The sequence below is a fragment of the Eucalyptus grandis genome, chromosome 4 (genome assembly GCF_016545825.1).
Source record: "Eucalyptus grandis isolate ANBG69807.140 chromosome 4, ASM1654582v1, whole genome shotgun sequence".
Lineage (NCBI taxonomy): Eukaryota > Viridiplantae > Streptophyta > Magnoliopsida > Myrtales > Myrtaceae > Eucalyptus > Eucalyptus grandis.
The window spans coordinates 30,510,653-30,535,854 of record NC_052615.1 but is presented as its reverse complement, the minus strand read 5'-3'; the positions used below and the strand labels follow the sequence as shown (position 1 = coordinate 30,535,854).

The window sequence follows — 25,202 nt, the reverse complement described above, 5'->3', positions numbered from 1 at the left end:
TTAGTAGATTAGCCTGAAATATAGATGCTGTGTGGTTGCTTGGTTTTTAGTTTGTATTACTAACATATGCCTAAAAGTCAACCACCAATAGATCAATCCGAGAGAAAGTCCTCTTGATCTCTGAGTCCTCAATCCTTCCGCAATCACTGCAAGAGGGACGTGTATCCATTTATTGACTCACGTTTTGTCCTCCATTTGAAGCGATCGTCTTCTTTGAATTGAAGAAAGTTCGTCCAGAAAATAAGCGTCAATTTCCCCATTCCTTACGCCAAATCTCTGCCTTCTCAATCTATATAAACCCATCCTTGCGGATCGAATAATCACCAAGTAGAGCTGAATCAGAAAAGGTCTCTTCTTCAAGAAACAAGATGAGTTCCATCCTCACGCCAGTGTCCCTAACCTTGTCCCTTTTGTTGACCCTCTTCCTCACTTCCATCCATGCAGCTACTTTTGACATTGTCAACCAGTGCACGTACACCGTCTGGGCCGCTGCGTCGCCCGGGGGTGGGCGCCGGCTTGACCCTAGCCAGACATGGTCCTTGACTGTGAACCCCGGCACGACCATGGCCCGCATATGGGGCCGGACCAACTGCAACTTTGACGCCAACGGCCAAGGCCAGTGCGAGACTGGTGACTGCAACCGGCTCCTGGACTGCCAGGGCTGGGGAAGCCCGCCCAACACTCTGGCCGAGTTCGCCCTGAACCAGCCCAACAACGTGGACTTCCTGGACATATCGCTCGTCGACGGATTCAACATCCCGATGGACTTCAGCCCCACCACTGGTGCATGCCGCGGGATCAGGTGCGCGGCTGACATTAACGGCCAGTGCCCGGCGGAGTTGAAGGCGCCCGGTGGCTGCAACAACCCGTGCACAGTGTTCAAGACCAACGAGTATTGTTGCACCAATGGTCAAGGAAGCTGTGGCCCGACTACTTACTCCCAATTCTTCAAGACTAATTGCCCAGATGCTTATAGCTATCCTCAAGATGATCCAACCAGCACATTCACTTGCCCAAGTGGTACCAACTACAAAGTCACCTTCTGCCCCTAGAGGAGAAAGACTTTACGCAGAATAAGAATAATGAGGGGGGATTAATAAAGTAGCTCATGAGCACAATTTATAAATCGTTGTACTCTTCCCTACTTAAATAATATTATCGTCCATGATTTGTAAGTGACGATGATAATGATAATAACGCAAGTAAGTCTTCCTCTTGTTTCTGCTCCATATTATTATCAATTCTATCTAATACTGTCAATAGATCATCTAAATTTTAAAAGAAAAAATTGCTTTTTCAAGTTAGGGGACTCGAAGAGTTGATTAAGACTCACCATCAAGTTAGGGAGGGACAGACATTTGACTTTGAAGTTGGGTCAGAATTTTATTTTGTAGGCTGTCCTTGTCCACATATGTACAAGATGCATTGAAGCCAAGTCCCAATTTTTATTTGTTGTAATGGAAACATTAGTCCTGGAAATCAAAATATTCACTGAGGCAACACATTACAAATTTTTTCTTGAAAAATTAAACAAATTAAAGGCTTATCACGATGACACACAATAACTACGATCTTGATCCTATTATATAAGGTTATTCTATAAGCATACCAATAACTAATACTCAAGAATAAACGTAAACAGACCGGAGACAAGATCTTAATTCTTTTATACTAGGGTCATTATCCTTCGATAAATGAGCTTAAGGATGTCATTCAAATCCACTGTTCCTTGTCAAAAAGCGATATGTCCGACTTGGTCCATAGCATGAGCATGTTGCCAAAGCCATCAAGTAGCTGCCCCTAACGTTTTGGAAAAACTAATACGTGCCTTCGTTCACGTGCAGCCAAAAAAACCCACGTTAGTTTTTCTTTTATAGGGCGCGCATGGCAACCATTCTATTCCAGAAATAATTTCTAGAACAAAAATAGATTTTTCTATTTCTATTTCTAGAAGAGTTTCTAAGCAAAAATAACCGTTTGATAACGACACAAAATTTCTACTCTAAAAATATAAATTCGTTTGATAACGACACAAAATTTCTTCCTTTCGGACGGCGGCGGTGACGACCGGCAACCTTTAATATAAAACATAAAAATAAAAATGATTTAGTAACAAAAAAATAATGAATAAAATAAAATAAAATAAAATAAATCATAAAAATAAAATAAAAATATCATTTTATTTTAAAATAAAAATATATTTGGCAAAACACTCAACGTTTATTTTTATTTATCATAAATAAATTATTTTTAATAAATTTATTTTAATAAACTAAAAATAAAATGATAAATAAAAATAATTTATTTATTTTAATAAATTTATTTTTATTTTTAAATGAATAAAATGAATATATTTATATATTATTATTTTTATTTTTAATAAAATGAGGAGAGGTGGAGGAAGAGGAGGAGGCAAAGACGTAGAGGAGATGAGGGAGGACTCACCGAAATTAGGGTTAGTGAGAGAAATTATTTCGATTTCTCTTCCGAAATTAGAAGTAGAAAATTTTAGCTTCTAATTTCTCTTCCAAATATATTTCTCGGAATAGAAATCTATTCCGAAATAGAAAAACTGAATAAGTTTATCAAACAGATTTCTCTTCCGGAAAGCAGTGCCCTAATAAAAAATTATTTCTGAACAAAATTTTGGGTTGTCATGCACATAAGACTCTTTTTTGAAGCATGTTAATGATATTTTCTATAAAGGGACCCCGCCTTAAGAATCCGTTCATTTAAAAAGCACCATTCATCTTACATCACAACCCAAAATTATAGCCTCTCCCCCCAAAAGATTGTCCCTCGCCCTCTCCCCCTCGCCCACTCCTCCGTCTTAGTCCTCTTCTTCACACCCCTCACTCCACCACCTTCACCGTCCACAATGATGAGTCGCATCACTTAATTCATCATCTATTTTCTTTGAAATCGATCTCGACGTTCTTAAGGGTTTCTCAACAAAAGTACCTTCCGGAACATACAAAAGTTTAAAGTGTGAATTTATCTAGAATCTCCCATGAGCATCAAAATATTGTCCCCTTTGTCATCATCGAACTTTGACTTTTGATGTCGCGTAAGAATTTTATTTGGACACTGTCCTTATCCAACAGATATATTACTATATGCCTCGATTACACGCACGCAAAGCGTGAGAGAAATCATTCTACATTAAAAATATTCACCGATAGAACAGGTGAAATTTTTTTTCTATAAATGAACCCACCATTGTTTGGCCGAGTCTAACTTCTATGAAGTACTGGACACCACCTGTCTTCATTTACATAAAGAAAAGACACAGTTTAGCCCTTGAAGGATTTATATCATTGAAGCATGGCTTGTGATGTTTTCTATAAATAAATCCCCCTCGAGAATCCACCCCTTCATGTTCATTTACAGCACCAAATTAAAGCTAACTCCTCCCCACTGGAAGATACGTCCCTCACCCTCCTCTCCGTCCTCCTAGGCCTCTTCGTCACGCCCTCCCACTCCACCACCACCTTCGTTCGTTGGCAGCAACTGCCCCTACACCGTCTGGGCCGCTGCCATCCCAGGCGGTATGGACCATCGACCTTCCCCAAGGCACCTCCGAGGCCTGCATCTGGGGCAGGACAAACTGCAGCTTTGATGCTAGCGGCCGGGGCCATTGCCAGACCGGCGACTGTGGGAGCGTCCTCCAATGCAAAGGATTGGGTGCGCCCCCCAACACCCAGGTTTGGTACTATCTAGACCAAGAGCACCTCCAAACGGATCTCTTCCATATCTCCCTAAACGACGGCTTCAACGTCCCCATCCAAATTATCCCTACTGAGTCGTCGGCGCAGTCGGGGTGTTTTACGCTCGAGTACGCGGGCGATGTCAAGGGCCAGTGCCCAAACGAATTGAAGGATCCCCGCGGGTACAATAACCCGTGCGCGGTGTTCAAGATCGATGAGTATTGTTGCCCCGCGGGCAAATGCAGCCCGACGAATTATTCTGAATATTTGAAGAACATGTGCCCCGATGCTAAGACATACCCTGCAGACGGCACCAGAAGCGCAACTTGTCCCGGTGACTTGACCCATTACGTGGTCGTGTTTTGCCCGAGGAGGTAGTCTTGTTTTCCCTTGCAAGATGTTTGGAAGCGAGAGCTCCGGCGGCAAGGTTTTCGGCGAAGCCGTGTCGCTGAAAGGAGAAGATATAACTTGTATGGATGATGATGCTGAATGTATAGGAGAGTAGAGAGAGAGTTGAGAAGAGCAACGAAGCGATCAGTATTGCCGGGTGACTTCCTTGAGAACGTGCTCTTATACACCGAACATTTCAAATAAGATTGACCGGTTGTCTTATTGGCATGGACAAGATCGATCAGAAGTATAACTACACCCCTTCTCAAGAGACAAAAACAAACAAATGCAATGTGTCAATGCATGGTTGAAGTAGTTATTTGGACGTTTCAGGAGATAAAGATATCGTTAGTATCGTACTTTTTGTATGATATTCACTTGAGTCTCATAACTTTTGTTTTAGATCACTCAAATGCCATAACTTCTAAAAGAAGTTCACTTGAGTGTCATGACTTTCGATCAATCATCTAAATGCCAAAAAATTTTAAAAATGTTTACTCAAGTGTTGGAAATTTGAAGTGATATAATACTTGTGGTTAACGTCTTTAAAAAGTCATGACACTCAAGTGATTAGTTGAAAAGTTATATAATACTCAAGTGATTGGAAAAAATAACTTATGATATTAAAGTGAACGCTATATATAAGTTATCAAATTTAAGTAATTAGGAAAAAAAAGAAGTTATAGTACTTAACTGAACACCATACGAAAATTATGAAATTTGTAATGACCTTTTCCTGATATTTCAATGCCAGTTTTCTTCCTAACTCTTATATGGAGGTAGGGCCTTTTTCCAATGTATACTTGCTTCTTTAATTGAAATTTTGACTTCGGTTTCGATGAATCAACGCAGGTGCGGTTAGCAGAAACCAAGTCCAAAAAGAAGGAAGTTTAGCGCTAACATGGATTCAGCATCGTAGATAGAGGTCTAATTCTGAGGCATGGGAAAAAGGAAAGAAAAAAAAACAAAAGAAATAATCAGAGTGTTACGATCATATTTTCTTTTATGCTTAATTACCTAAGTAATATAACAACAAAATCATCGGAGTTACTAATTGAGTGGAGCTGAAAACTCCATTGCATAAAATATAGGGTGAACGCGAACCTAGAGTTATGTCTTTGTTTCTTTTTTTAAACAAATATGTAAAATAACCCTTCATCGATTTTAATCATTCTCTCATAATCAGTATAATTGTTTGAAAATATTTATTATAGTTTTGTAAAATTTATTTCCCTTATGATTATAAGTTCTGATGTATGTTTTGATGTCTTAAAATCGCAATTTTTTTATAGCTTGTTATAAGTTTTTTAAGTAAATATTTATGTTAAAAATATATCTTAGTAGTTAATGCATTAAAAATAATTTTTATTAGTTAAGTTTACTCGATACTCAATTAGAATGATTGAAAATTCACTGGTTTTATTATTTATCCATTATAATGATTAAAAATTAAGATTAATATTTTAACAATTACAATTTGACTTGAATATAAATATCAGTAAATTATGATTTACATATTCACACTTATATGATCATTTTTGACATAGAGAAAACACAGTCAAAGCTATTCCTAGTCAGTATTTACATAGGATACCCTTTCTTCTTTTTTCCGCGGGGGGTCCCCGAGGGGGGGGGGGTGGATTTGGGGTGCTGTTGCCGTGGTTATGGAGCTAGCTTTTCTTGATTTGCATTATTGATGTGTATGAAGGAATAATTGTTGTGATTAAATGATGTGGAAATATGAAGAATTAATTATGCGTTTTGTCATAAATTACTACAACCCAATACATTGCGCAAGATAGAAGACAATTTCAATATTATTTGAGAATATTATATTTTGTAGCGAGGCGATAAAAAAGTATTAAAATGATCAAATTTTATTCATGATGCACTGCTCATACAGTATATGGTTAATACCACAAAAAAAAAAAAAAAAAAACTTAAAATTGGCGTATTTATGATCAATTTACCTTAAATTAATTTTTTGACCACAAAAATCCAAAACTAGTATATATATGATAAATTTACCCTTAGTTTATGTTAAATTAAATTAATATAACAAATTGGTATATTTACTCCTAAATTAGTACACCCATCAATTTTCATATATCATTCAATTCAGTAATATAACGGTAAAATTTAATAGGATTTAACAGGGGATAAATTTGTCACAGATTTATTAATTTTGGATTTTTTGTGGTCAAAAATGAATTTGGGATAAAATTTGTTAAAAAATGTATTAATTTGAGATTTTTCGTGATATTGAAATTATTATATGATAGTAACAATATATATATTATTAATACCACAAAAAACTCAAAATTCATATATTTATGATAAATTAACTTTAAATTAATTTTTTGACCACAAAAAACACCAAGCTAGTAAATTTATGATAAATTTATATTTGTTAATTCTGTTAAATTAAATTAATACTAAAAATTGGTATACTTACTCCTAAAGTGTTAATAATTATGCATAATTTAATTTAATAATTTGACGGTAAAATTTAACATGAATTAATAGAGGGTAAATTTATCATAGATTTATCAATTTACGTTTTTGGTAGCCAAAAATAAATTCGGGATAAAATTTGTTTAAAGATGCATTAATTTCATATTTTTCGTGATATTAACCTTATTATATGACAATAACGAAAAAGAAAAAAAAAAACTTATATAACAAGTAACTCCTAACCAGAGTCGGCTTAAAAGATTCGGCCTCCCTAGTCGGCCCACCTACTGCCTGCTCCTTTGATAAATCCAGGTCCAGAAGAAAGCAGAGCGCAGAACGGAGAAACAAGACCCCGTCCGTCTGGCCACCGCGAGAACCGATTCGGAACCGAACGGAGGAAAACCTCGTCCGTCCATCCCTCCCCTCTTCTCGATCGAGAGGGATTGCAGGTGCGTATTCCGGTTTCTCCACCTCGATCGCAGCTCCGATCGTTCCTCAATCGTCCTCAATCGTCGTCGTCCGTCGTGCGTCCCGCGTCCCGCGTCCCGCGTCCCGCGTCCGCTTTTGTTTTCGATCTGATTGTTGCGGCTTTGATCGGTCCTCCCGATGCGGCCGTCGAGTGATTTTCCGGCAATCGCCCGCTGTTGTTGTCGGAGTCGCTTCGCTCGATTAGTCGGCCGATCGTGCTGAGGTGGAAAGACGTGAACTTTGCCGATTTCGCTGCTGTTGATTGGTTTAGTTTCTTGAGTTGAAAGTATTTGGGCTGAGCTTGCGTGATGTTGCTCGTCGTGCTTATAGCTTGAGCTGTTCTCGCTGTGAGACGTTGATTGCTGACTTACCTAGTCATTTCGGCACAGATTCGTTTGTGCCCGGCATCGAATTTGGGGAGAGGCTCCGGCACATTGGCCGCGGGATCGACGACGCGTTAGACAACCATGGCGCTGCAAGAACAGCTGAATAGATTCAAGAAGCAGCAGGAGAAGTGTCAGTCCACTCTCAGCAGCATCGCGTCTTCCAGAGCAGGAAGCGTGAGGACTCCGGTGAAGCCCATGCCTGCAGCCCCTGCGCGGGCACCACTGCCCGCCGTCAAGTTCTCGGATGATACCGAAAGACTTAAATATATCAATGGTATACGCAAAGCGCCTGTAGGGGCTCAGATGAAGCGCGTCATCGACATCTTGTTTGAGGTAATCTAAACTTCTCTCTCTCTTTCTCTCTGTGTGCGTCCGTGTGTGCAGGAGCATCATGCATTTGTATGCGTACTCCATTGTGGTCGCATTCTAGTGATAGTTGTCTTTTATCACTCTTCTATTGGCTACTAATGATTATTGACACGTACAACAAATTGAATAAGTTTTGGAACGGTTGGCTTGGCTCTGCAATTGATTTACTTGACATAGGGTAGCATGCATGATGGATTTGTCATTGGTTGGACTTAGAGGTTCATTAATCATTGATTGGAGAATCGGTGAAATATTTCTTAAATGTTGTGTGATGGTATGTACTGATTTTCCGGGAGCAGTGAATTTTATCTGTTTGATAGAGGACTTGGGCAGTCTTAGTAGTTCGGGTGTCAAACAACAGCCATGGGCAAATTGAGCACCTTTCTTGAGTGCCATCTTATTGAATGGAGGCAGTCTTCCAAAGTTGTCTTGGTTTAATAATGGAATTATTAACAAGCAATTTTGTCTACCTGCTGCACATACTTCCAGATGTTTTGAGTCTTGACCTTCCAAATTAGATTGTGTTTATGGTACCAGAAGTCCCTCGCACCCTTCAATGGCAAAAATCTCTCATCTAATTCTCTTTTTGCTGTTTTTCTTCTTGTCATTTTTTTTTTTTTTTTGGCTGCCCCCTTCTTGTCTTTCCTTGTTGTTTCCCATCTCCCTCCATAATGACTCCTCAAGTTCGGTAAAACATTACCAAACAATGCTTAGATCTGAGACCTAGAGTACATACTATCTGAACGCTCTTCACTAATTGAAATGAATGTTTCCAGACAAGGATGGGACTTACACCAGAGCAGATAAATGAAGCATGTTATGTCGATATGCTTTCAAATAAAGCTGTCTTTGACAGTTTGGCAAATAACCCGAAGGTACACTATGATGGCCAGCGGTTTTCTTACAAGGTACATTTTCCTGGGAAGCTCCTCTGTTGTTTAAATATATACCATGCTTTCTTAAGGTGATAGTTTGGTTTTGGTTTTTGAATCGCCTCAGTCAAAGCATGATGTGAAGGACAAGAATCAGCTACTGAAGTTGATAAGAAGCTACACGGAGGGCATTGCTGTCATTGACCTTAAGGATGCTTACCCAACAGTGATGGACGACTTACTGGTACATCCACTTTGATCGTGTTCTCCTTTCCTTACTGTACCTCAAGTCTGGTTTTCCTTTTTCTAATAAAACAACTATGATAAAAGGCAGCTGAAGTTAGTTTGCTAGGGTAGCATGCAATGGCTTTATCTGAAAGTGGGCTGAAAAATATGTTTTTGAGAGTACTGTGTAGTCTTTGTAGCTTGCCACTAGATTGTTGCTGGGGTAAATGATTCATTTTTTGCATTTCATGTAATGTTCTATATTTACAGGGTAATAAACTGAAATGACGCTGAATGAATGTTGGAGTTCCTGCCATGTCATTCTTGCTGTTTGAAATTGATTGGATAGTTGTTCTAGTTGACTATTGGACCCAATAACACATATGCACTTACTACATCAGAACACAACCAGCAACTGGTGAGACAATGTTTCATGTTTTACCTAAATTTCCTGTTATCATGAGGAGGTTCTTATCATAATCTGAATTAGTTTGTTCAGTCTCTATTGTCGTTTAATTTTAGTTTCTACATTAATCGTTGTGGGGACGTCCACTGGTTAAGCGTTCAGTATACAACGAGGCTTAAAAAGTATATGATTTTCGTTTTTGTGTTGGGCCAGAAATGACAAATGGAGTTCTTTGTTATGCATCTTGATTTCTACGGTGTATGTGTATACAGGCCTTGAAAGCTGCTGGTCAAGTATGGCTCCTATCGAACTTCGACTCTCAGGAGGATATTGCCTACCCAAACGATCCCAAAGTGCCCATAAAAGTAGATGACGATCTGAAGCAACTCTTTCGGAGTATCGAATTACCGCGGGACATGATTGACATCGAGAAGGATCTTCAGAAGAATGGCATGAAACCATCAACAAACACAACGCAGAGAAGGCTTGCGGCTCAAATCCACGGGATTTCGCAGAAGCCCAAGGTCAAGAAGAAGAAGCATGAGATCAGCAAGAGGACGAAGCTCACCAACTCTCATCTTCCAGAACTCTTTAAGGATGTCAGAGATTCCTGAAGGACGGAGACGCAGAAGCTGTCCTCAAAAAACAAATACCTGAGGATTGCATGGACGACGGTCTTTTTCCCCGTGTATCTTTGATTGTTGTACTCACCGCGTGCTTGTTTTGGATCATTGATCTCGACCATAATCTGAATCATACAGTCGCAGAGTTCTTAAAGTCAGATTCATCCAAGTTTGAAGGAGGCAAACGGAACCGATGATTAGAACCCGATCAGATCAACAGAAGACCAATAGCAAAGCACTCGTAGCTTGTAATGATGGTCCTGTCTCTCTGCGTCATTAGCGTGGACAGTCTTAAGTTATCCGACGTCCTCGTTTGACTAAGGTTCGGTTCACGAGCCACTGCGACTTAGTCTTACAAATTGTAGGACATGTGAGGGATATTCCCATCTCTCAGGATTTGGCCCAAGGCCTGAAAACTCAGCCATTTGAAGAAGTCAAAAGCAAAAATTGGAGAACTTAAGCTTTCGGATGGTTTTCTAGATGCTCGCCGCCATTTATATCTGAACTCGAAAATATCGATTCTCGATAAGAAAAACAACACGTGGTGAGCCCGTTCATGTTCCCTGGTACGTCCTCGAGAACGCTAATCCGGGTTCAGGTTAATTTGGATGTTAATAAAGGTTGAGACGCTTGTGGACGCTAATCCGGGTTCCTTATAATAGTAATATAAAGAGGAGTAAGTTGGGGAGAAAAGATGGGAAGAAAATGGTGTTAATCGACATCACGAGACAATGTAGCGTGACCATCGCCTAATCATCCTTCCGCACGGTTTCACGCAATGTCAACATATGAATAATTATAAAACAAGGCGCCAATCCTCCAACCGCCCTTTAAAATCGGCCGTTTATTTCCTCGTCCACTCGTTTGCGCTTCTCTTTCCATCGAGCCAATAGCAGCCATGCTCATCCAAGCTCCCGGCTGGAGCTCTGTTCTGGCTCGCCTCTCGTTCTTCCCCAACCACCGCCGCCGCCGGGGCCCCGTGTTATCGCGATTCGGATCGTTCAACGGTGAGCCTGAGCTCCTGACGTGGAGTGTTGCTGCTTGGACGGGGTTGTTTTCGGGGGTTTATTCAGAAAACCGAGTTAAGGGACTGCGTTGGTGCTGTCGCGCGGTTCCGGACAACGTCCGGGGTTCTTTTGATTGACTCTGACTTCGTGTGTTGTGTTGCATAATTCTAGTTAGGGGAGCGATTGGAGTAGCGGGCGCCTATTTTGTGCGGAGAAAGGACTCTCGGGCGAGGATTTCGGCGTGCGGGGATAGTCAGTCGAATGCGGACGGGCAGAGGAAGAGGTACATTAACGTTAGTTGTTTCTTGGCGATGTGCAGTTGCTCTTCATACTCTTTTGTAACTCATGTTCATGTTTAGCTCCTAGTTGCTTTTTCTGGGTTATCTAGTTGCAACGTGAAAATTAAGTGGATGGAGGGCACAGAGAATGGGGTGGAGATATGGAAATAGTACATTTGCAATTTATGAACTATAATGCATAATTGCTGAAATTTGCGCACAGGTGTAAGCAGCGGAAGGGCAACTAGCAGCCCCTGTCCCGCCGGTTCTTCTAAAAATTATCATGCTGCTCTGTTTTGGAGCAAGGAGTATGGTATAGTGAATTAGGTGTGTTCGATGCGGGAATGGCTGCACCTTCTGCTTCTGTAGTACCTTTGTCTGTAAAATGGTTAACAATATTCGATAGAAATTGCTTTCATCTATATGCCGGAACATGTCTCTTAAGAGAAGAAAGAAATTTGCTTGAAAGTAAGCGGGAGGTACATGCGGTTTCTCTTCCATCAGGTCTTGTTCTTAGGCTATAAAAAAAATTAGCAGTACCGTATGGTCGGTAGCCCTCTTCTTCTGTGTGATATAGTTTGGCCAATAGTTACCTATTTAGGGTTGGTGCTCCTTCCTCACCGTTTAAAATTTCAACTAGATCGCAGGTCAATACTGGTTTTTCCCCTTCTCACTTGGAGTAATCTCTTTGGTGAAAAGTTTTTGAAGATGTAATCTCACATTTTAACTGTTTAAGTGACGTGTTCAACTGAAAAACATTGGGTGGTATGTGATTGTAAGCTCTGCTTCTTGTCTTTTACTTGACCATATCAACATCATCAAATATTTTGCATGTCTTTTACATATGAGAAAAGTGTTTGAAAATTCTATATTGATTACTGGTAAGTGATACGTTTCAATCAGTATACCATATGAAGGATCTAATGACAATTAAATACCCACCTTTGTGGTTAGAAAACCCACTTTTTGACACAAAGGGCATAGTTACTTGTGTGTACCTTCAATGATTTAGTTGAAACTCTTACCTACATTTTCAGTACTATCACTATAAATGTATGAATTGGTTGTGGCATTTTATTTACTGGTCATGTTTCATTCTTCCTAGAGATGTTGTGGAGCACATATGTTTGCTAAAAGCTAAGGATAACCTAACTGATGAGGAAGAGAAGGATATGCTGGATTATCTGTATACATCCCAATATCGAATGGGCGGCATTGTTGCAATATCATTAGGTCAGTTCCTCTTCCATGATCTTGCTGATGCAGAAGTGCCCGGGGCACTGTGCTGCATTCACCTAATGTTTGCTTGAAGCTTCTGGTTAGCTGCTTAAGTCATTTTGTGACTCTACTGGTAGTCTTAAAAAGTTTTTGCTCTAAGTTGCGTAGACTGTTTCATGCGTGGTTGCCTATTGACATTTCACATACTTCCTATGCTAACATATGCATCACGGTAACTCCTGTAGGACGTATCGATGATGATAATCCGGAAAGATACACGCATGCTGTTTTTATGCGTTTCCAGAGGAAGGGGGACCTATTAAAGTTCTACGAGAACCCTTTCTATTTGGGAGTTCTTCAGAAGCATGTGATGCCTTACTGCCATGTATGACCCTGCATATGACTGACCACCAATACTTGGTGCCTATACTGCTTTCGGTCATTATATCTGGTGATAGTAAATTTTGCACTATTCAACTTATCTCTTTTCTGTTTTATCTACAGGAACTACTTAATGTTGATTATGAGTCTGAAGTAGAAGACGATATCCTTTCTATATTTAGGAAAGGAGAGGTAGAAAGATCCCTAGCACAGAGTTTGATCATTTAATGTTTTCGCAATTCTCTTTAATTCTCTTTTGGGTAGACAGATATTGTTGTTTTTACTATTTAAATTTTTAAATCGTGAAGGAGTCCAAATAACTTTTTGAAACAGGAGTTCAATTATGGTGAGGAATTTGTTTTGTTGGTTGAGTTGAAGGATGATGCGCTTGGTGAACTTGCAGAAGATGCAATGTGTTCTCTGCATAGAATAGCCACGGAGTCACCATCCTTGATAGTCCAAGTTTCTCAAGGTGCGATCTTTGAACTGAACCTTGTGCACAATATAGCTTCATGCGGTTTTATTGGTCTTTTCAGTCTCTAAAATGGAGGCTAAATAGCTGTCAACTGAAATACGTCATTGGTGCTCTCAGTACTCTTTTCCCTTTTAGCAGAAAATTATTGCACCCTGGTCTCGGTAACCGTTGCTTTCATTGATTTTAACTTTCAGGGTTGAATTTCAATTCCACCAGTAATATGAAGTACACACATGGCGTTGTGATAAGATTCCGTTCAAGTGAGCTCTCATTTGGCTTTCTTTCTTGTCAGATGGCATGAAACTGCCTTTCAGAATTGTGCTAATTGTGTTTTCACTTTATTCTTTTGCAGTTGAAGCCTTCAAAATATTTGTTGGGAGCACAGAGTACAAACATGTGAGGAACTCGACTTAGAATAATGGTTTTCTGACCTCTAGACATTTGTTCATTTTTTTTTCACCATGAGTTTAGAGTTACACGCAAGTACTGCCTGACCCTTTTCCCTCACGAGAAGCAAATGATGTTCAATTATTCCCATCTTGACCAGCAGCCGTCCTTCTCATTCTTGTCTTTCTGCACCTGTTTTCCCAATTCCTGTTTGCTGAAAAGTAAAATTTTTGATTTTGAGACTTTGCTATTTGCAAGTGGCAAGGATTGCAAGACTTTGACTTAATATTTTCATACAGATCTGGAGCTCCAAATTCCAGCCAATCACTAGGAAAACGCTTTCCATTCATTTTTCAATTGATCCTGTGGGCACAGAACTTATGTAGATTGGAGTCATTTGAAAAAAAATTGCAGATCCATTCCCTATCATTTAAACGGTGAACTTTGAAGGCAAAATGCTCCTCTGCCAGCTTCCAAATTACTTTTGGGTTGGAGCTATTCCACTTCTCTAAAAGAAAGCATCCAGGTGAGTACACTGCCTCTACCTTTTTTTTTTTCAGCCCAGTATTTTCTTCCCTTCACTGGCTTCTCTGTGGCGTATTTGTGCAAATTCACTTGCTATTAGTTAGGCATATCTGCGTGTCTCCATGTGCATGTACCTCTGCATGACAATCTTGAATGACTTTGATACTTGATGCCGGTACTTTTCTCAATGCTTCTCACCATTATAATTCTTATATGTTCGTCCTTTTCTATTGCACCAACCTGCAATGAGTGGATTTGATGTTCTTTTTTATGAAGAACTGCTCTCACCGTGGGGTTTTTTTGTCTCCATTTCCATAATTTTACGAAATGAGGGCCAAGATCTGCCAACTTGGGGTCACCTTCTCTTGGCTAATTTGTCATTTGAGTTCTTAGTAATTGAAAAGTCAACCTATCTCATTTTAAAAGATCTTGATGGAGAAAATGGTGTTTGCGTACACGGATGTATTTTTTTCATTTGTCTTTTTATGCAGCTGTCTCCAAATCCCATTACTCATTGGACCCAAATTTGATTTGAAGAGCCAATGAATTTCTTTCTCATCCTTTTGCACGGATGTGCTGCACGAGAGACTCATGGACATTCGCAGTCCTTGGCTACCTGATGCGATGCCTCTATTCTTATTCTATTAATTCTTCTCCACGTGCTGACGAGGAAAAATTTGTCAGATGGAAGTTGTATCTGTTCAATCTTCCCATTCCGACTATCCTGTTGACCATGGAATTTAACACCCTTAGATGCATCCAAATTTTTTCTTTCACCGCTAAAATGAGCACAATGAGCTCTTTACAAAAATATAGTGTCTTCTGTTCTTAGATAAAATTTGGAACTGCATAAGAAGGCGGCACCTGACCTTCTGGCTACGACTAGCAATATGAGATAGTGCAGTAAATTATTTGCTATTCTTTTAAAGTGCTTAGTTTTAACTTTATTAGCTGATAGTATACTTTAATGGCTAACACATGTATGTCTATGACTCAAGTTGGTCAGTCATGTATTATAATTTTAGTCCGCCTCTTCTCTTTCTTTGTTTTTTTTTCCCTCCAATGCTTGACCTTCATCATTTTTCGATCTTTTTGCTGCCTATATGTTTTCGGAAGACAATTTATTTTTGTAGGTATTAGCACAACAGGAATGTCAACCACTGTTTTTGCTGGATCATATGCAGCCCTTCTGAAGTAAGGGCTCAGGCGGCTAAGTTATAATCGGTTTTAACTGCATATATTGCTTTGCAATTTCTGTTTGATACAGTTGCAAGTTTCTAGTGAAATACACACACTTACATTCCTTTTCAAAAGTGTATCTATCAAACAATATACATCACACCCTGAAGAAGTTTACAAATGAAGAGAAAAGATGGCTATTATCTGCAAAACTTTGCATGACCAACACGGCTTAGAGAGAGATTAGTTGTGAAGCGGATTTGGTCCCCCGGGAACTTCTCTCTTGGAAACTCCATAAACTGGGTCGATCTCATCTTTGCTGTTGTTGTCTTCGAAGGCTTTTGTTGAGACTTGCTGTGCGTACTTCAGAAAGAACTTAGCTGTCAAGGATCTATGTGATTCATCACCTGTTCTCTGGATAGAGCGGCAACTGGAGAGCTGAGCGATGATTAACATGGTCGTTAACAACAGAAACATCAACTTAGAGCCTGGTGTTTTCATGAATACAATGAATACTGGTGAGAATAGAGAGAATGGAATGGTTTTGCTGAGAAGTTTGTCTATCTGAGTCTGTTTCCCTAACGCAGGCAGTTTCTGAGCTCTTAAATATAAGGTGCGGCGACCTGTGGTGCAGAAGAAGCCAAAACTAATAATTTGAAATTATCCCTTTCCAAAATGACGTAAACAACCTCATTCTTTGGTTTTAATCTGAGTTTTTGTGAAAAATTCCTTGATTGGCAAATCTTAACATTCAAAATTAGCCTTGAGCTCCACATTTTTGATGCACTCTATCTTGCTTATGGTGATTCAAAGGTGTTGGAGGAGTGTCTAGATTAACATGCAGTAGAGCTAGAGTAGAGATTAACCAGATCATTACTTTGTTGAACATGAGTGTTGATCTTGAGGCTAATTTGGTCCTTGTACAATCACTTGAGTTCCAATTGGGGTTGCTGGGTCGTTGACTTTTCTTATTGTTGGATCCAAATGGAGCCAGTTTCGGATTTGATAGTGAAAATTGATATGTTGTTACTATCTTGATTGGAGGACCAATTAAGTTCCTTGCAGACGCGTGTCGCACTATTCTTTGATCAGGTGGTGTCGTGCAAGGAAATAGATTGAATAGTCTGACGGAAAATTGAATTAGTGGTTGTGGAAAGAGTTGGAGTTATCGAATCGGGAGTGTCTCTAAGTCAATAAAAAGGAAATTAAAAGTGATGGATGGCAATCCTTAGACAAAAAGATAGGTTTCTACGTGCATATGAATAAATTTCTCAAGAAACCTGGCTGGTCATTTGTTAATCTCACACATGTATAATTACCTCATCTCAAGCACATCATTTATACGGTTTTTGGGTCTTATATACGTACACATGTACTCGGCAATTCACGTATATTCTATATTAATTACGTGGACTAAGCTCCCATGCGTCCATGTCATGGACATCAAGTCTAGGAGCCTTCAGCACGCCATTGTTATTCAACTTGGAGCTTTCATTAGTCTTCGTTCTTAGTCATCTCCATGTAATCGAAAGTAAAACTCTCTCTCTCTCTCTCGCTCTCGTTCTATTGGAAATGTGAACCGAAACCAACAAAAGGGACTCCCAATCGGTCTAGTTTACCTTGGAAACATCTGGTTGTTTAAAGATGAGTAATCACTCGCTTAGACAGGCTAATTCACTTGTTAGTTTTGCAACGCCGATGTATCGGAGACCTGTAGCATGTCCGTCGCCGAAAGATGCCTACTCTAGTCTACTCTAGTCCGTCACTAGTCTCTGCGTATGATCAAGCTTCGGATGTGCCAGTACTGTAGCTAAATCGACAGAGAATTGCTCTGTCGAGGTCGTCATGCATGCATGTGACGGAAGGTATTCTTTTTTTTTTTTTTAATCTTTAGTGGACCGACCATATAGCAATTTGCGCACATAAAGTATTAAGCGATAGCAACATTTTAACCCCCTTAGATGGCATAGAATGACAGTTGATTGCAACGGGGGCATATTAAACTCGATATGAACATTCTTATGCAGGGAGGTCTAGGCGTAGAAATATAGATAAAATAACATATCAGTGGTGGAATTTTAGGCGTAGGGGTCATTAATCAATGTGATAAATCATTAGTTTAGGATTATATTCTCATTCTATTGGAATTCTTGGATTGCCTGCGTGAGACGCAATGGTCCCGGCATTAATTGACTGCAATTATAGGTACATCAGTCGAAGGCAAGTGTTGCAATCCTTGGAAGATATGGTAAAGGAAGCTGCCACAACTACCCTTTTGGCTTATATCTCGGATGGTACTTCGAAGTCCACTGTTAAACAAGAGGACTTTTTGACCAAACCCTGATTTTGTGACATTATTGGAGATTTAGGCTGCAACAAAAGTCTTTCGTTTCATTTCATTTCATCAACTGGACTGAAGGAGTTTGAATTAGCACGATGCACCAAAGTTGACTGATGATATTACCAGAGTGCGCTACTGATAAAAGATATGATTGTCCATTGATGATTTGAGTCAAGATTGAACTATCGAAAGATTGGTCTTTTTATTTGGCCTACGACAATGAGTTAAGATGTTTTTAGCAACGCTTCTATTTTCGGAAACAATTTTTGTTTAGAAATAATTTTTTTCATCTCTATTTCTTGGACAAATTTTTAAACGAAGAATGCATTTGATACGATCTTAAAATTTTTATTCTTGGTATAAAAGAATAACGTAAACACATTTGGTGTGGCCTTTTTTTTTTTTTGTGACGTCGATTTTTTTTTTAGTTTTAAAATAATTTTATGATATTTTCCTAATTATTTTGATTTTTTTGTTTTTTTTTTTTTTCCTTCACTTCTTCTTTTCTCCTCTTGCCGACCGGTCATTGACCAACACCAAGGCCCATTGACCGGCTAGAAGAGAAAGAAAAAGGAAGGAAAAAGGAGTTTGGGACACTTGAATGTCATAACTTGAAAAGGATACTTACTTATAACTTTGAAAGATACAGTTAAATGGAACAGAACACTTAAGTATCACTCAGTGAAAATTTGGCCAAATGATCGACGTGGTAATTTTCCGCAAGTTTGGTCCAAAATGGCGTTGTTTTGCACGTTAACGTGGTGAGAAAATAAAAACGACGCTGTTTCGTGTCTCGATGTGTAAATAATAATATAAAAATTAATTAAATTAAATTTAAACTTAATTTTATATTCTAAAATTTTAAAACTAAAAATTTAAAAAAATTTAATTTTTTTTTAAAAAGGGAGGCCGAAGGGGGCGGTTGAGGGCTGAGCTCTCGCCGCCACTGCTCCCTTTTTTAAAATTTAATTTTAAGTTTTTAAATATTTTAAATAAATTAAGTTTAAATTAAATTTAATTAATTTTTATATTATTATTTACACATCGACACGAAACTAAGATCGTTTTTGCATTTTCTCGCTATGTCAGCGTGCAAAACGACACTATTTTGGACTAAACTCACCGGAAAATGATCACGTCAGCCATTTGGCTGATTTTCGGAATGGCACCTAAGTGTTCCATTTAACTTCGAAACCGGCACTTAAGTATACATTTTCGAAATTATGACACTTAAAAGTATTCTCCCGTGCCAAGTTATGGCACTTGGGCTGTTCTTCTGCCAAGGAAAAAGAATAAAATCACCTTGTTTCAAAAATTGTTTCCAAGAATAAAAATGTAAATTTTTTTTATTTCTTATTTCTGTTTTAAATCTATTTCCTGATTACTTTTCTATTTCAGGGAATAAAAAAAATTAATTGACGTTACCAAAATGATTTATATATATTGGTTTCGGGGAACAAAAGAGTAGAAAAATTAAAAAATTGAAAATGCTATCAAACAGATTCTTAGTAGTTTAAGATATCATTTAGTTGGAACAATTAGTATAAGAATTTATTTGTATGGTCGCGTTAGTTGTCCTAAACAGTTGAAGTTCTGTTTGGATTGCACTTTATGTTAGAGGGATATCCGCCACATCGAAGCTAGAACTTGCAAGCGTGCTCACTCATTACATGTTGATGAGAGAATTATTATAGGCCACCAAAGTGAATAATGAGGACCGACAAATTGATGCTGATGAAGATTGAACCATCAAATTTCAGGATCGAGACGTTATATACCACACTATCTCTATTGGTGCGTCATCAAGTCACACTTTGTCGATACATTGAGTGATGAATCAATTAAATGAATCATAAGCCAAATCAAGTCTCAAATGTTATGAAATATGCTTGCACAGCAGGTTAATACCATCTGGGGAGATCTAATTTAGAAAACAACTCGCTCAGGTTGTAACTATTATAGCATAAAGCCGGGCACTGTGGTCACTATTTATGGACACGGAGCTTGTTATGGGGAGATTTCGCAATCTGACTAACCGCGGTGCATGTCCTTAGGTTGTCGGGCAACTTATAATGTACATTCGACTTGCGCTGTGGCCGAGGTCCAACTTAAGGGTTGTAGGGATAGATATGAAGATTATGCATGTACTGAAAAACAATGATTATTGGGTTAGCTTTCAGTCCTGTAGATATATTACACTGGGGATCACCTAGAGAAATGCCAGTGCTATAATGCGTGAGAGTACACTTTTACTCACCTTATAAAGTGAGTAAAGCAGGGAACTTCATGTTTAAAGAGTGTCTAGTTTGGATTGAATGCTTACAATAGCATGCATGTCATTAAGGGAAAAAAGGTGGAAAAGTTCAGCGTAATTCTGCAATTCTGGTGAAAACCACTGCTTAAGATTTTACTTTCACATGAAGTAAAAGGACTTAGTATTTTAAATAGTGTAAAATCATGGTCCCACGACATCGCCACGTAAGTGAATGGTCCCAACTTCATCAGCCTGCTTCGCAATATTTTGTGCTTATTTTAGATCAATTGAAATTTTGTTTGGTCTAATCTCTGCGGGTTCAATTAACTACGATCATCGGTAAACTCCCATAAAATTTTCGAAGGTTAGTTTGTTTCAAGATAAAATATTGACAGGATCCTTGAGAAAATGCCCCTTTAAAAGGTTTATGTAAATAAAGGTGGTGAATTATGCCGTTCATCTTTCAAAATGCAAAAATCAGTTTGAGAAATGCTCAACCTGTTTTAATAAGCTGACTTTTTATTTTCTGAGGAGGGCCACAGGTAATAAACTTGCCCACCAAACAGGGTAGCGAGCTCATCTCGTGCAGTGAATTTCAACGTATCATACTTGCTTTCCACCAAGTTCCGTTTCAATGAGTTTACAATTAAAATAATGCTCTTTCAAGGTATCAGAAGACCTGTATCTCCTCTCACCCAAATACTGCCGGTCACAGTCAATGTCCAGCAATTTCCAAGAACTTGAAAATTCTATATCTATCAAACGGGAAGTCCAAATTGCCATCCGTGAAATTCTACGGTTTCACGACACACCGAAGTTTTTTTATCACATGATTTCATAGTTCAATAGCCTCTTGAATTGACCCAGCAACCTAAAATCCATGCTGATCTGAAACTATAGCTCAGCTTAACGATGGAAATCTTTTTAATTGGATGAATCAAAGCTTCGAAATCTTACCAAACGCTTTGAAAGGCAAGTAATCCGGCCTGTCAAGATCTCGGAAGCGTGCATGGACCGAAATCCCTTTCTTCGTCTCTCTTGAATTTCCACTCTCTTCTATTTTTCTCGTTTTTTTCCTTGTTGGTTGCTCTCTCTCTCTCTCTCTCTCTCTCTCTCTCCTCTCCTGCTCTTTATATTTCCTTTGAATCAGTTTGCAGAAGGGAACAAGAGAATGGGCTGAGGAAAGTGGGCTGAGAGTTAGCTTCATGGGCTTTAAATAGGGTTTGGAGAATCTGACAGAAACTTTTTTCTTTCTTCATTGGCCCACTCGTTATTCCTCCTTAAATATAAATTTTCTCTGGAAAATTAAACTTTCTTCAATAACGATATCTACGCATTATCTACTCTCAGGCTCTCAGGTGGACTTTCTCTCAGCCTGGTTTTTGTCATTGGATCTTCAATATGAGTTATAGCACAATGTTGTAACACTTGATCCTTTTTATTGACAAAACGAATATTTTGCTCCACACCAATTCTCTTTTAATTTTAAAGGTGTAAAATCTAGGATATGCCGATGAGTTTTTTTATTTATTTATTTTTATTTTTTATTTCCTTCTGCAATCAATATGTTCCCCGCGAGAGTATCACGAAGGAGCTCAGCAACATCAATGACCGAACGGAAAACAAAATCGAAATTTGGTTGGGGGGGGTGGGTTTTTAAAGGACGTGAAGGAGGATGCGGTGGAAAACCATAGGCAGGCCGGCCAGTAACTCCATTAGCCTACATTCTCCCAAAGGCAGTTCTAAATGCTTAATTGAAAAATGCCCTCGAACCGCCCTTAACACGATCAATCCAAGCTAGGTATATACTGATTTTAATAGCGATAAAGGATTTTCGACTATCGAAGAAAGTGCTTGAGGCCCCGTTATAGAGTCTCTACTACCAAAAGACGTTTTGTCTAGCATGTTATTTAATCACACTGCTACATCAACGCTTTGATTAAGACCGGAGCCCCTTTCTCCCCTTTTTTTCTGGTTCATTTATTTAGTTTCAATTAGCCATGGAAATGGAACGACATAATCTTGTTCTTAACTGGCATTCTAGAGGTACAAAGCCAACTGACTAATCTGGCGGTCTTGAGCCATAAATGATCAAACGAAAATCCTTTTTTTTTTTTCCCATGCTTTGTAATTATTAGATAGTTTCTTCTGCTAGTGGTGTGACGAAATTCATCATTCCCGTCGACTTCAATTTTCAATCTACTATCTGACTAACTGATAATGATAGATCACAATTGGAGCAAAGGACGTCCTTCCACGTATTTTTCGCCCCATGTTGATGTTCTTTCAATTTCATTTGTTTTTCATGATTAGTTAGTGAGACAGCAATTGTACGCCTTTTTCTAAAAATTATCAATCGGGTAAATTTTGAACGATCAATACCCCTATTCCACAAAATCGGTCCTTGTATCTCTCGAATTTGCTCGCAGACTCCTTCAAAGGAAGCCGTCACCACTTCAGATAAGAATGACTAGTATACATCACGCATACGTTAGGAATTGCGCGATCAATGACCAAATATCGACGCGCTGGCTGATGCTTTCTCTGCTTCCATTTTCTTTTCATTTGGCTAGTCAGACCGAAATGAATTTTTTTTCCTCCTTCTTTTCCCCGTAAATATGCACTCGACAGGCCCCAGCTGAAGAGCCACCACCCTCCAAAACCCTTTTGGGAAAGGAAAAACGATAGAGGTTAAACATTTCAACCCCTTCATCAAATGGACAGGTATTCCTTCCTTCCACTTCTTCTTGATGGATTGTCGATACCGGTTTGACATGATATATCTCAAAACAAGTGCTAATCCCTTTTGTTCTGTTCTCGTTCTTCTGTTAATTTCCATAGGGTTGCGGTTGTAACGGGTGCCAATAAAGGGATTGGATTAGAGATATGCAAGCAGCTAGCTTCAAATGGAGTCTTCGTCGTATTGACCGCAAGAGACGTTAATAGAGGGAATGAGGCTATTGAGAGGCTCGCAAGCATTGGGATCTTCAATGTGGCCTTTCATCCGCTTGATGTGGTGGACGGGGCCAGCGCCAGTTCGCTGGCGGATTTCGTCAAGGCTCGGTTCGGAAAACTTGATATTTTGGTAACATCTATGCATAGATCACTTGTTGTATTATGTTTCAACTAGATTGATGAAAGAGCCATAAAAGCACAATTCGCCTTGCAGGTGAATAACGCGGGCATAACCGGAGCTACATACATGAAAGAGGACATAGTTTTAACGGAAGATATGGTGAGTCTTCTCAAACTACAACTACGGGATACATTTTTCATGTAAATTTTTATGACATGATTCATAGAACATATACCAGCAAAGCGTGTATCAACATGCAAGTTCGAAAATGTTAGTTTGAACGTTATTTTGTTCTTTTCTTGACATGAAAATATCCTCCTCGCGCAATGTTTGGGGCATCCTTTATTCTTCCTTTCTTCCCTTTCGTTTATCGAAATCAGGAAAGCTCAAATTAGTCAACGCCGTTCGTCTTTTTCATGTAACTTTATGCAGATTAGAGGTCCAAAGGCCAAATCGATGAAGGAGTTCTTTAAGGAGACGTATGAATCAGCAGAAAAATGTCTGAGGACTAACTACTATGGAATCAAACAACTGCTGCTCTTCTACCTCTTCTTCAACAATCGAACATGCCAAAAGTTGTCAACGTCTCCTCTTGCGTTGGCCAGCTTAAGGTGTGTACTCGATTATATCATGTTGTCGTTCAATGCAATGACCAAAGCCTGAACATAGGGAGATCGATTGAAGCTCACGACGAGATTTTTTACTTGCGTATTCTATCATGACAAGACCTGTTCATCTTCTCCTGCTTGAAATCAGTACATCCCCGACGAGAATATCAAAGAGGAGCTCAATGACATCGATAGCCTCGCGGAAGAGAAAGTGGACAGTTTGGTCGCACGGTTTCTGAAGGATATGAAGGAGAATGCAGTGGAAACCGGAGGCTGGCCGATCCTTTTATCTGCTTACATCGTCTCGAAGGTAGCTCTCAATGCTTACACAAGAGTTATGGCGACGAAATACCCCGGGATAGCCATCAATGCCGTGCATCCCGGTTACATCAAGACTGACCTAAGCCACAACATTGGGTCGCCGGTCGAGGAAGGCGCAAGAGGTCCCGTTACGGTGGCTCTAATGCCAAAAGATGGACCTTCCGGCGTGTTCTTCAATCGTACAGTAGAATGGAGCTTTTGATTAAGATTTGGATGAGTAGGGCAGAGAGGCTATGTCAGTTTAAACCATATACCTATGTTCTTTCATATTTTCCATTCTCCTTATTGGTATGAATAACTAAATCCAATCAGTAATTTCGAACTTTCCGACTTTGATTGCTATGTCAATAGGGTGCGCGAGTAAATACTCTTTCAATCCAATTGCCAGGCGTGCTTGTCTTAGGCACAATGTCATCTATGAGTTTCGAATTTATTCAACGTGATTCCTAAATTATCCGTAAATGTTCAATGTAATCCCTAAAATATATGAAAATATTTAAAAATTCAGAAATGATATTGTATATTGGATCAAGTTCAAAGATCATATTAAACAAATTGAAAATACAAAGACGACATCGCACAGTAGATTAAAATTCAGAGTTTATTTGTGTAAGTTTCCCTCAAATGATTTATATCCAGTCCACAAAATCATTTCTCCAAAACTTTCTCGTGGGTTCCCTTTATAATGGGTAATCTCCTTGACTTTATACTTTGTGGAACCCCTGGAAATCCACTCAATTTTCATTCCGCACTCCTATCTCAGAACCTCGATGTCCCATTTCCCAATCTAGGCTAGCTTGCCAACACCTCTTCTGAGTAAGCAAATCACCAACTGAGCAAGAGATTCACCACCTCTTCTCAGGATCAGAAATGCTAAATGATAATTTATCAAAGAGATGCTATTCGATAATGCGCGCCACATAGTTGACCCCACCGATATACCCAAGTGGTCATTTCGGTAGGATTATAGAGGTGCGTTTTTTATTTGGTCAAAAGAAGTGGGTTCGAGAAATGGATCCCATTATGTAACACTTTATCTTAACAAGATTTAAGAGGTGGCTTTCACAATAAAATACTTTGTCCACGCATCACTTAGCTCTCATCGTGCATAAATATCAATCCATATTTAATGCACAAGTCTTGGTCACATATCATATTTGATATAACACAAGATGAATACAACACAACCAATGTGATTTACATATAGACATAAATACAATGTAACAAAATATTAAAGAAGGTAAACGATTAA

The 25,202-nt window shown here is 39.0% G+C and overlaps 4 protein-coding genes and 1 pseudogene across 12 annotated transcripts; all 5 read left to right on the top strand.

Moving 5' to 3' along the window:
- The first annotated feature begins 308 nt into the window (after positions 1-308).
- On the top strand, positions 309-1,212 carry LOC104441780 (thaumatin-like protein 1). The gene has a single exon (XM_018872262.2). The coding sequence runs from the start codon at positions 369-371 to the stop codon at positions 1,050-1,052; it is 684 nt and encodes a 227-aa protein (XP_018727807.2). The 5' UTR covers positions 309-368; the 3' UTR covers positions 1,053-1,212.
- LOC104443127 (protein P21-like) lies at positions 1,182-4,319 on the top strand. Its single transcript, XM_010056478.2, is given in 3 exon segments — positions 1,182-1,202; positions 3,458-3,549; positions 3,551-4,319. Coding segments are annotated over 3 exon segments (648 nt in total). The 3' UTR covers positions 4,086-4,319.
- Positions 4,320-6,841: 2,522 nt separating this feature from the next.
- On the top strand, positions 6,842-10,069 carry LOC104441779 (general transcription factor IIE subunit 2). Its single transcript, XM_010055002.3, has 5 exons — positions 6,842-7,000; positions 7,409-7,738; positions 8,551-8,682; positions 8,774-8,890; positions 9,550-10,069. Exons 2-5 carry the CDS (start codon positions 7,487-7,489, stop codon positions 9,889-9,891), a joined length of 843 nt encoding a protein of 280 aa, XP_010053304.1. The 5' UTR covers positions 6,842-7,000; positions 7,409-7,486; the 3' UTR covers positions 9,892-10,069.
- Positions 10,070-10,748: 679 nt separating this feature from the next.
- Positions 10,749-17,881, top strand: LOC104441778. 9 transcript variants are annotated; one of them, XR_005550309.1, is made up of 10 exons: positions 10,749-10,907; positions 11,079-11,190; positions 12,291-12,418; positions 12,649-12,788; positions 12,908-12,976; positions 13,118-13,256; positions 13,454-13,519; positions 13,612-13,655; positions 14,061-14,172; positions 17,556-17,881. XR_005550309.1 is itself a non-coding variant. In XM_010055001.3 (9 exons), the coding sequence occupies exons 1-9, from the start codon at positions 10,799-10,801 to the stop codon at positions 14,085-14,087; spliced, it is 834 nt and encodes a 277-aa protein (XP_010053303.1). In that variant the 5' UTR covers positions 10,749-10,798; the 3' UTR covers positions 14,088-15,562. The 9 variants fall into 9 exon arrangements, 2 of the variants coding, with proteins under 2 accessions (XP_010053303.1, XP_010053302.1); XR_005550307.1 differs by lacking the exon at positions 17,556-17,881 and adding an exon at positions 15,305-15,562; XR_005550308.1 differs by lacking the exon at positions 17,556-17,881 and adding an exon at positions 15,288-15,562.
- A 4,677-nt stretch (positions 17,882-22,558) lies between these two features.
- LOC104441777 lies at positions 22,559-24,277 on the top strand (annotated as a pseudogene).
- The last annotated feature ends 925 nt before the right edge of the window (positions 24,278-25,202 follow it).

Bases quoted from the DNA above. Each gene is read 5' to 3' on its own strand.
- LOC104441780 (XM_018872262.2), top strand. From the start codon at position 369: ATGAGTTCCATCCTCACGCCAGTGTCCCTAACCTTGTCCCTTTTGTTG.
- LOC104441779 (XM_010055002.3), top strand. From the start codon at position 7,487: ATGGCGCTGCAAGAACAGCTGAATAGATTCAAGAAGCAGCAGGAGAAG. The intron at 7,739-8,550 runs GTAATCTAAACT...GAATGTTTCCAG, and splicing joins TCATCGACATCTTGTTTGAG to ACAAGGATGGGACTTACACC. The intron at 8,891-9,549 runs GTACATCCACTT...ATGTGTATACAG, and splicing joins CAGTGATGGACGACTTACTG to GCCTTGAAAGCTGCTGGTCA.
- LOC104441778 (XM_010055000.3), top strand. From the start codon at position 10,799: ATGCTCATCCAAGCTCCCGGCTGGAGCTCTGTTCTGGCTCGCCTCTCG. The intron at 12,977-13,117 runs GTAGAAAGATCC...TTTTTGAAACAG, and splicing joins CTATATTTAGGAAAGGAGAG to GAGTTCAATTATGGTGAGGA. The intron at 13,520-13,611 runs GTGAGCTCTCAT...ATTCTTTTGCAG, and splicing joins TGTGATAAGATTCCGTTCAA to TTGAAGCCTTCAAAATATTT.